General features: G+C 45.4%; 1 protein-coding gene across 1 annotated transcript in view; it reads left to right on the forward strand.

Moving 5' to 3' along the window:
• The first annotated feature begins 470 nt into the window (after nucleotides 1-470).
• Nucleotides 471-11,737, forward strand: part of TBX4 (T-box transcription factor 4) — a 64,909-nt gene continuing 53,642 nt past the window's right edge. Inside the window, exons 1-2 of the mRNA XM_087719060.1 lie at nucleotides 471-626; nucleotides 2,978-3,072. Coding sequence (XP_087575186.1) covers nucleotides 471-626; nucleotides 2,978-3,072 — 251 coding nt within the window. The remainder of the gene's footprint in view (nucleotides 627-2,977; nucleotides 3,073-11,737) is intronic.

The following is an 11,737-nucleotide window of genomic DNA, read 5'->3' on the forward strand; positions in this document are numbered from 1 at the left end:
TCCTGCCAGCCAGCTGATTTTTGCGTCTCTCCCACGCATGTGTGTGGGGTGGGGCGCATGTGGGAGACGCACACACATGTGTAAGGAGTGCACTCCCACCCCATGGCCCGTTTTTGGTCTCAGGAGGATGCAGGGAGGCCTACTAGGCCCAAAACCAGGTGTGGGAAGGGTCACACAAGCATGCATGAGGGAGGGAGGAGCAAGGCACATGTGCACATATGACGGAGGGGGGCATGGCGTGTGGGGGAGAATGTCACGCACACATTGCATTAAGGGGGCAGGGACACACGTACGACCAAAAGGTTAGCCCTCACTGATATAGGTTCTCCTGCTTGAACAGGGGGCTGGACTAGAAGACCCCCAAGGTCCCTTCCAGCTCCTTCCTTCTGTTCTAAGAATCCCTTTTGCTGGGTGGAATCTGGACCCCAGCAAATCGATTCATTTCTATTTGGCTTTCTCACTTTCAGGAAATGCTCCAGGAGAAAAGTTTGTCGGATGTGGAGGATGGGTTTGTGGTACCCCAGGGCCCTGGCCATGCTGAAACCACCGGAGGGTCTCCAGTTCTTGGGGTGGCGGGAGTCAGCAACACCCCCCTGAACAGTCCTCAGATACCGGATGCAGAACAGGTAAGCATTTTGCAAATGAAAAAGCGTTTACGGATAATTCTCAATCTTGGCCATTTTAAGAGATATGGACTTCAACGCCCAGAATTCCCTAGCCAGCCATCAAGCTAGAAGACCACGCTAAGCCAATGTTTTTCAAACTTTAAGATGTCTGGACTTCAAATCCCAGAATTCCTCAGGCAAAAATTCTGGAAGCTGGAGTCCAAAGTTCTTAAAGTTTCTGGCTGGGGAATTCTGGGAGTTGAAGTCCATAGTTTTCAAAGTTTCTGGCTGGGGAATTCTGGGAGTTGAAGTCCATAGTTTTCAAGGTTTCTGGCTAGGGAATTCTGGGAGTTGAAGTCCATAGTTCTTAAAATTTCTGGCTGGGGAATTCTGGGAACTGAAGTGCATAGTTTTCAAAGTTTCTGGCTGGGGAATTCTGGGAGTTGAAATCCATAGTTTTCAAAGTTTCTGGCTGGGAAATTCTGGGAGTTGAAGTCCATAGTTTTCAAAGTTTCTGGCTGGGGAATTCTGGGAGTTGAAGTCCATAGTTTTCAAAGTTTCTGGCTTGGAAATTCTGGGAGTTGAAGTCCATAGTTCTTAAAGTTTCTGGCTGGGGAATTCTGGGAATTTAAGTCCATAGTTCTTAAAGTTTCTGGCTAGGGAATTCTGGGAGTTGAAGTCCACAAGTTTTAAAGTGGCCAAGATTGAACACCCCTGGTCTAAAGACAATGTTTTTCAACTTCGGTCACTTTAAGATGAGTGGACTTCAACTCCCAGAATTCCCAGGCCAAAATTCTGGAAATTGGAATCTACCAGAGGTGGGTTCCTACAGGTTGGGACCGGTTCGGCCGGATAGTTAGTAACTTGACGGGACACGTGACTGTACCATTTCTATCCTGGGCGTCACCATCTTTACTTTCTGTTCTGCACATGCGCAGAAAATTGAAAGAAAATGTAATTTTTATCCTTTTTTAATGGTGTGCGCATGCCAGTCCCAGAGAGGTGCCAGAGATGGGCCGTTTTTTGCAAAAACGGAAGCATTTTTGCCTTTCCCCAGCTGGCGGAAGGCAAAAATGCCTCCGTTTTTGCAAAAAATGCCTCCGTTTTTGCAAAAAATGGCCCGTTTTGGGCCCATTTTTCACAAAACGGGGGCATTTTTTCCTTCTCCCAGCCCTGTTGAAGCCTGCAGAGTGTTCCTTGGAGGTCAGGGAGGACAAAAACCTTCCCCCCCCCCTTACTGGGTAGTTTACAGGTGCTCCCTTAGCCTCTCCCCACCGGCAAAACTTTTCGCCACCGTTTCGGTGGGCATGACTTGGTGAGGGGGTGAGTCATGTGACTGAGTGTCCATGAGTGACGTCAAGTTCGCCATGCCCACTGAGTCACATGCTCCCCCCATCTAGCCACGCCCACCAAACTGGTAGTAAAACTTTTTGAAACCTACTCCTGGAGTCTACCCATGTTAAAGTTGCTGGCTGGGGAATTCTGGGAGTTGAATCCACAAGTCTTAAAGTGGCCAAGATTGGACACCTCTGCTCAAAAGACAATGTTTTTCTTTTTTGCATATTTTTTTTTAAATTTCCCAGTATTTAATTTTCCAGTCACTTTAAGATGACTGGACTTCAACTGCCAGAATTCCCAGGCCAAAATTCTGGAAATTGGAGTCTACCCATTTTAAAATTGCTGGTTGAAGAATTCTGGGAGTTGAAGTCCACAAGTCTTAAAGGTTTTGGACACCCCTGGTTTAAATGCAATGTTTTTTCAACTTTGGTTACTTTAAGATGGGTGGACTCCAAATCGCAGAATTCCCCACATGATTAATGCTGAATAATTAATTAACAGGTAGTCCTCGACTTATGACCACAATTGAGCCCCCAATTTTGGTGGCTAAGCGAGATAGTGGTTTTGCCCCGTTTTATGACTTTCATTCCAATAGTTGTTAAGTGAATCACTGCAGTTCTTCAGTTGGTCACATGGAATCACTGCAGCTGTGGAATGAGTAACACGGCCGTTAAGTGAATCCCGCCTCCCCATTGGCTTTGCTTGTCAGAAGGTTGCACTGTAACCGTCATAAATACGAGTCACTTGCCAAGTGTCTGAATTTTGACCAAGTGACCATGGGGAGGGTGCAATGGCTGTAAAGTGTAAAAAACAGCCGCAAGTCGCTTCTTTCACTGCCGTCGTAACTTTGAACGGTCACTAAAATGAATTGTTGTAAGTCGAGGATTATCTGTATGACTTTGTTTTTCCTGCCAAAGCCAGTTAGAACTCCTCGCTCTTCTATAATTAGAAAAAAAAAGGTGCTAACTTTCTCCTTCCACATTCCAGCAACTTTTTTCACTTTTAATTTTTATTCTTTCTTGATGTGTCGGAAGACCATTGAGAATATCAAGGTCTATTTGCACGAAAAAGAACTATGGAAGAAATTCCACGAAGCCGGGACTGAGATGATCATAACGAAAGCCGGGAGGTAAGCTTGCTTTTGCAACTATCAGTTTCAATACGTATATACATATCAACCATGAAACGCTATAATCTTGGCTCCCGGTTTGGAACTGGGAGCATGCGCGCGCGGCACTCCTGCGCATGTGCAGGGAGTCTGTGATGTCTGGCCAGGCGGGTGGAGCCTCCCGCCACGGCCACTACTGGTTTGCCCAAACTGGGGAGAACCACAGAATACCACCTCTGATACATACCGTATTTTTCTGACTATAAGACGCACCAGTGTATAAGACGTACCAAGATTTTGAAGACGTAAGGAGGGGCAAGGCAAAAATGCCCCCGTTTTTGCCTTGCCCTATCCCTAGCCCTGCTGAAGCCTACAGAGTGCTGCTGGGGGGGGGGCTGAGGGAAGGCAAAAAAAGCCTCCATTTTTGTGAAAAACGGCTCATTTTTCACAAAAATTGGATGCGGGGGCAGGGCTTTGGGAGGCCAAAAATGGCTGCATTCGGTGTATAAGACCACCATTTCCATGCTCTTTTAGTGGGGGCGAAAAATACGGCACATACATACACACACACAAGCACAATTAAGTAATTAATTTGCAAAATGTGGATGCTGGAACTATCTGGAAACCTTGACCAGGTATGAGTGTAGAATTCCTGTTCTGGATTTTTAACCCTATGATTGGCCTATGCAGGAGAAATTGGCTCAAGGATGGTCGGTGACTGAAACACATAAGGGAATATCACTCCCGCCGCCTTGAGTCTGGATTCTGGAAGCAGTTCCATAGACATTTTGGTGAGGTACCGACGTTTAGTACTGTAAGGAGCCCCAGACCGCTCCTGAGTGAAGAAGTAGAACATCTGCCAGTTTGAACTGAAGTAACGGAATGTGAGGCAACTGGCAGTTGGAACAGAGTTCTTTTCAGGTGGGGAGGGGGAGTAGTAGAATGTCTAACTCCTTAGAATCAGAGTGTTTTATTTACTGTATAAGGAATACTAATGATCCGATGGCCATTTCGAAAAATCCTTTCTTAGCAAGCACCTAGAAGCCAAGGGGAACATACGTGCCAAATTTCAAGTTTTTAGGCTTTACAGCTCTGGAGATTTTGTGATGAGTGAGTAGTACTTGGCTTTTATATATATAGATTTAAGACGACATAAATATATAATACCCCTTCCACTTCCTAATTTCCCCACAAACACAACCCTGTGAGGTGAGTTGGGCTGAGACAGAGGGACTGGCTCAAAGTAATCCAGTAATTTTCTGCCTAAAATGGAACTAGAACTCACTATCTCCTGGTGATTGGCCCAAAGTCATCCGGCAGCTTTCATGCCTAAAGTGGGATTAGAATTCAAGATCTCCTGGTGATTGACCCACAGTCATCTAGCTGGCTTTCATGCCTAAGATGGAACTAGAATTCATCGTCTCCTGGTGATTGACCCAAAGTCACCAAGTTGGCTTTCATACCTAAGGCGGGACTAGAACTCACTATCTCCTGGCGATTTGCCAAAAGTCACTCAGCTGGTTTTTCATGCCTATAAGGTGGAACTAGAACTCCCTGTCTCCTGGTTTCCAGCCAGGAGACCAAACTGGCTCTCACTACACTTCGCCTTTCATCTGCAAAAAAAGGGAGCTGGCCCATCCAGGATGACAACGTTTTGCAGATTTGCACGTATGACGTTTCTGGAGAAGGCAACATAAGCGATCGAAAAATTTATCAGGAAGATAAGGCAGGAAAGAAGAGAAAGGAGCCTTCTCGGGAAGGATTGAAGGAGACCCAGCTTGGCTGATTTACAAGATTGTGGCACGATGAAAATAAGGTTGCCTGATGCATAACAAGTCTGTTCCCAGCCACTGCGGGCCAACTAACCATCACTTTCAAAGCAGAAAGTAAGGGAATAACCGAAGAAGCACGCTGTTCTTTTCTGCTATTTGCACAAGGCAAGAAGAAAGCAGGTCTATAAATTAGCCAGGATTTATTACTAACATCTACTTACCGACTCCCTTTTAGATCCAGGGGGGGGGAAAAAGTCATCAGAACTTGCTTACAATGGGCAGGATCCTTTTGCCAAGAATGCGTGATTTATAAAGTGGAAACATCTTTAAAATGCTCTCGCTATCTTTCCGATGTTTGGCTGTTTTAGTTACAGGAGGGGGAGAAGCAGAGAGATTATTTCATATTAAGATCATCAAAAGATTTGGGGGAGAAAAAAAGGAGTTTATATTAACCAAGTTCCCTGAACTTTACATAAAACGAGGTGACTCCTTGGCGGATAAAAGAGAGAGAGCCACAGTTATACAAGACGGAAAATGTTTCCAAGCATAAATCTACGCGCTTTTCAAGTTCCAGGATTTTATTATGACTTTATCTTGGCACCCAAAGTAGCTTTTTGGGGAGAGAAAAAAAATATTTATTTATTTGGGAAACAGGCTGTGGGTTAAACCTTCGAAACTCCAGGTTGTTTTTTTTTTTGGGGGGGGAGATTTTTAAAAGATTCTAGGATTGACTGAACTGGTTCATGTGTGAAAAGGACCAGGGAACAACAATAACGATTCAGAATTCTTAATATTTCCAATTGTTGCTTAGCTCTTCAAGCCAAACGTACGGAGAGAATCAAAGTTTCCTAATTAAATATCAACTTATCAGGGTTTGTGCATTACAGGAAGTACTCACCTTACAAACATTTATTTAGTGCAGGAATTGGTAACCTTAAATGCTCAAAGAGCGATGAAGTTGGTAACTGGAAGCCCCCTGTTCAATTCTGGAGCCGACCGGAAGTCCGGTTCCCCCTACCATAGAGTCTCCTCCTAGCATGGCATCCTTTTTCCTCTGCCGACTGGAATTCCGGTTCCCCCTACCATAGAGTCTCCTCCTAGCATGGCATCCTTTTTCCTCTGCCGACTGGAATTCCGGTTCCCCCTACCATAGAGTCTACTCCTAGCATGGCATCCTTTTTCCTCTGCCGACTGGAATTCCGGTTCCCCCTACCATAGAGTCTCCTCCTAGCATGGCATCTTTTTTCCTCTGCCGACTGGAATTCCGGTTCCCCCTACCATAGAGTCTCCTCCTAGCATGGCATCCTTTTTCCTCTGCCGACTGGAATTCCGGTTCCCCTACCATAGAGTCTCCTCCTAGCATGGCATCCTTTTTCCTCTGCTGACTGGATTTCCGGTTCCCCTTACCATAGAGTCTACTCCTAGCATGGCATCCCTTTTCCTCTGCCGACTGGAATTCTGGTTCCCCCTACCATAGAGTCTCCTCCTAGCATGGCATCCTTTTTCCTCTGCCGAATGGAATTCCGGTTCCCCCACCATAGAGTCTCCTCCTAGCATGGCATCCTTTTTCCTCTGCCGACTGGAATTCCGGTTCCCCTACCATAGAGTCTCCTCCTAGCATGGCATCCTTTTTCCTCTGCTGACTGGATTTCCGGTTCCCCTTACCATAGAGTCTACTCCTAGCATGGCATCCCTTTTCCTCTGCCGACTGGAATTCTGGTTCCCCCTACCATAGAGTCTCCTCCTAGCATGGCATCCTTTTTCCTCTGCCGAATGGAATTCCGGTTCCCCCACCATAGAGTCTCCTCCTAGTGCAGCATCCTTTTGCCTCTACCTGTCCTAAACGAAAGCCCTATCAATTGTGGAGCCGACTGGAAAACCTGCCCCTTGCCATAGAGTCTCCTCCTGGTGCGCCGTGTTTAACCCCCCCCCTCTCAAATTGTGGCACCGACCGGCAACAGGGAGCAGCAGCAGGGGGATGAAAGAGCCACATGCAGCTCCGGAGCTGCAGGTTGCTGATCCCTGGTTTAGTGACTATTTGAAATGACAATGGCATTGAAAAAAAAGTGACTTACAACTCTTGTTCACTTTTTAGGACCCTTACAGCATCTTTGTGATCATGTGTGATCAAATTTTTGGTTTGCTTGGCAACTGGCATGTCTTTATGCCAGTTGCAGTGTCCCCGTCTGACAAGCAAAGTCAATGAGGAAACCAGGTTCTCTTAACAACAGTGTTACTAGCCCAACAACTGCAGTGATTGACTTCACAGCTGGGGCATGAAAGTTCGTAAAATGTGGCCAAAAAAACCCTCACTTAACCATTGTCTTGCTCAACAATGAAAATGGTGGGTTCAACTTCAACTGTGGTCATACGTCGAGGGCTACCTGTATATATTGAACCATCTTCTGGTCTGCTTTTGGCTTAAGATAGTTGAACCGAAGAGGCTATGATTTGTAATTATGGTTAGTAATGGCTTTGCAAACGCCAGATTGCTTTCACTGTGGCTTTTCGTCACTGAATCGAGAATCCTGTTTTGATCATGGTTTGCTTTATGTATTGGGGTTGAGGCAGTAGACAGAAAGATCATAAGCTAGGATGATTTTGCTCATTGGCAAGACTCATCATCTTCTTTTAACAACCCCATAATCCCTTGCGGGGTGGAGTCTGGGCAGCTGAATGGAGCTGAATGTTTACTGGCCGGATGCCCTACCTGTTGCCAATGAGGAGTTTTGTTCAGCAGATATATTCTCATTGTGCCCAGAGAGAGAAATATCTGCCTCTCCTTAGGATCGAACTCACAATCTCCTGATTGTGAGGCGAGAGTTCCACCTCTAGGCCATCGCACCAGTCTTGCTCATTGGCAAGACTAACCTTGATTAAAGCAGTCTGGCTAAAGATATTAAAATGTTCATGGCTGGGAGAGACATGGGAGCAAGGTCAGCCAATGAATAGGCATAGCAACTAAGTCAGCCAATGGGAGCTTAAACAGATCTGAGTCTGTGCAGAGAACTGAAACAGAAACTTAGGCAGTCTGCTGCTCTGAGAAGTAAACTAGCAGTCTGTCTGGGCTTGTCTGCTGATATAAAACTAACTGCTTGTGTTTACTTGGAAGAATCACCTGTTGGTATTGTACATTTATTCATCTATTCTTATGTATATGAAGAAGTTAATGAATCCTGCGGCATCAGTTATCGGTGCGTGCTTCTGGATTTAACTCTGACAAAAGATTAACTCGCAATGAAGGATTGTGGACAGTTTGCTTAGAAGCCCATCCTTTGCTATCCTGGATAGTGCCAGTTTTGTCCGATGGAGGTGAGGTAGTCCTTGACTTACAACATTTCATTTAGTGACCGTTCAAAGTTATATCAGCACTGCAAAAAAGCGGCCATTTTTCACACTTAATAATCACTGCAGCCTCTCCATGGTTGCGACATCAAAATTCAGATACTTGGCATCTGACTCACATTTGTGACGGTGGCACTGTCCCTGGGTCCCTTTTTGTGACCTTCTGACAAGCAAAATCCATAATAATGGTGTTCCTAATTTAACAATGGCAATGATTCACTTAACAAATAGAATAGAATAGAATAGCAGAGTTGGAAGGGACCTTGGAGGTCTTCTAGTCCAACCCCCTGCCTAGGCAGGAAACCTTACATCACTTCAGACAAAAAATGGTTATCCAACATCTTCTTTAAAGACTTCCAGTGTTGGAACATTCACAACTTCTGGAGGCAACTTCTGTTCCACTGATTAATTGTTCTAACTGTCAGGAAATTTCTCCTTAGTTTTAAGTTGCTTCTCTCCTTGATTGGAATAGAATAGAATAGAATAGAATAGAATAGAATAACAGAGTTGGAAGGGACCTTGGAGGTCTTCTAGTCCAACCACCTGCCTAGGCAGGAAACCCTACACCACTTCAGACAAATGGTTATCCAACATCTTCTTAAAGACTTCCAGTGTTGGAACATTCACAACTTCTGAAGGCAGTATGTGCCAGGAAAGGTCGTAAAATGGGGCAAAGCTCGCTTAACGACTGTCTTGGTTTTTTGTGTGTGCAAAAAGTTTTTTTATTTTTTCCCTTTCAAATTCATTCATAGATATACATTCTTATAATTGCTATTTAACATTTATCTATTCATCATTAATCTCTATACTCATTTTTTACACAGACATACACACACCAGTTTGGGTCACTTTCTTGCCACCCCCGTGCCTCCATCTTATTTTGCAGCAACCTTACTCCTATCTTCTCAACCTCCCTTCTCAGCCTTCTTCTTTCCTCCTCTCCTTCCTCCTTTCTTCTTCCCCTCTCTTTCTCCTCTCCTCCTCCCTTCTCCTTCTTACCCTCTCTCCTCCTCTTAATTCCCTTCCCTTTCTCTGCTTTACCCCTTCTTCCTTTCCCCCCTCATCCTTCCTCCTTTCTTCTTCCCCTCTCTTTCCCCCTTCCTCCTTTCTTTTCCTCCTTCTTACCCTCTCTCTTATTCTTAATTCCCCACGCTTACTTTCTCTGCTTTATCGTTTCTTCCTTTCCCTGCTCATCCTTCTTCTTCTTCCCCCCTCTTTCCCCCTTCCTCCTTTCTTTTCCTCCTTCTTACCCTCTCTCTTACTCTTAATTCCCCACGCTTACTTTCTCTGTTTTATCTTTTCTTCCTTTCCCTGCTCATCCTTCCTTCTTCTTCTTCCTCTCTTTTTCCCCTCTCCTCCTCCCTTCTTATCCTCTTTCCTCCTCTTAATTCCCCACCCTTACTTTACCCTTTCTTCCTTTCCCTCCTTCCTCCTTTCTTCTTCCCCTCACTTTCCCCCCTCCTCCCTTCTCCTCCTTCTTACCCCTCTCTCCTACTCTTAATTCCCCACCCTTACTTCCTCTGCTTTATCCTTTCTTCCTTTTCCTCCTCATCCTTCCTCCTTTCTTCTTCTCCTCTCTTTCCCCCCCTCCTCCTCCCTCCTCCTCCTTCTTACCCTCTCTCCTACTCTTAATTCCCCACCCTTACATTCTCTGCTTTACCCGTTCTTCTACGACCGTCTTGCTTAGCGACATAAATTATGGCCTCCATTGGGGTTCGTAGGTTGAGGACTACCTATATAACAGTTAGGAAATTCAGCGGTGTCATTAACCTTGCTCCCACTTCTGCAGGATTTATAAACCCCTCTTGAAGATTTACCTTTGGCTAAGTGGAAATCTAATTTTAGCTTTGTTATGCTTTGTGTATACAAGGCTGGAGTGACAGAGAGCAGAGGTTTTGCTTCCAGAAGGATGGTCAGCTTAATTTGTAGATCTTGTGAGGAAGCTAAGAAAAAATCCTTGGAAGAGGCAAAATATTGCCTTTAAATCTATCCAGAAGACAGGCTTGAGATACAGAAGGATCTTGACAAACTTGAACATTGGGCGCTATCTAATAAAATGAAATTCAAGGGTGAAAAGAGTCAGGTTCTACATTTAGGCAAGAAAAACCAAATGCACAGGTACAGTATAGGTGGTACCTTGCTCAGTAGTAGTAACTGTGAGAGGGATCTTGGAGTCCTAGTGGACAACCATTTAAATAGGAGCCAGCCGTGTGCAGCAGCTGCCAAAAAAGCCAACACAGTTCTAGGCTGCATCAACAGAAGGATAGAATCAAGATCAGATGAAGGGTTAATACCACTTTATAAGGCCTTGGTAAGGCCACACTTGGAATACGGCATTCAGTTTTGATCACCACGATGTAGAAAAGATGCGAAGACTCTAGAAAGAGTGCAGAGAAGAGCAACCAAGAGGATTAGGGGACTGGAGACTAAAGCATATGAAGAACGGTTGCAGGAACTGGGTATGTCCAGTTTAATGAAAAGAAGGACCAGGGGAGACATGATAGCAGTCTTCCAATATCTCAGGGGCTGCCCCAAAGAAGAGGGAGTCAAGCTATTCTCCAAGGCACCTGAGGGTAGAACAAGAAGCAATGGGTGGAAACTAATCAAGGAGAGAAGCAACTTAGAACTAAGGAGAAACTTCCTAACAGTGAGGACAATTAACCAGTGGAACAGCTTGCCACCAGAAGTTGTGGGTACTTTTTCATCACTGGAGGTTTTTAAGAAGAGACTGGACAGTCATTTGTCTGAGATGATATAGGTTCTCCTGCTTGAGCAGGGGGCTGGTTCTCCTGTTTGAGCAGGGGGCTGGTTCTCCTGCTTGAGCAGGGGGCTGGACTGGAAGACCTCCAAGGTCCCTTCCAGCTCTATTCTATTCCAAATATTCTAAAGTCGATGCAGAAGCCAGCTTCACTTAAAAAGCGTGTTGCTAATTTAACAACTGCAACGGGCAAAACTCACTGAAGCACCGTCTCACTCAGCAACAGAAATTTGGGGTTCAATTTCGGTCGTACGTCGAGGACTACCCGTAACTTTCACGGAAAAGGGGGCAAAAGAAGATTTTTTTAAAAAAAAGAAAAGCCCGAACAGGGAAAGCGAGTGGTTTTAAATAAAACCGAGATGTTATGCTCTGTCTCAGCCGCTCCCTCCCTGTCTAGAGTTATCTCCAAGTTTAAAAAACGGTCCATCTCCATCTAATCGGGCCAGAGGGGGGGGGGCGCTCCACCGCCCAGATAAATCTCTTCGATCTGTCCGCGGGCCGCGAGTTCAAGGGTGCTGATCGGTGCGCCGAAAATGAATTTGGGGCTGACAAATGAACTGGCCCGCGGAGAACTCCTCTTGAACCTGTATTGTTTGTTATTCTGGAGTCAGGATCGGTCCCGGGGTAACCCTGGACTTCAAAGTGGGCCTGTCCACATTTTGTATATCACACGTCAGAGCCCAGCGGCGTGCTGTGATAAGCGAAGCTGGCGCAGGAAGAGTGAGATGCCCTGGGAACAGAAAGGGACATGGAACGAAAGTCCTTTGATCTCGCTCAAATATTTTCCATCAGCCAGATTTTCTTCCTCTGT

This window comes from Thamnophis sirtalis, unplaced genomic scaffold, assembly GCF_051295495.1.
Source record: "Thamnophis sirtalis isolate CommonGarterSnake01/CBP01778 unplaced genomic scaffold, rThaSir2_p1.2 scaffold_6, whole genome shotgun sequence".
Classification (NCBI taxonomy): Eukaryota; Metazoa; Chordata; class Lepidosauria; order Squamata; family Natricidae; genus Thamnophis; species Thamnophis sirtalis.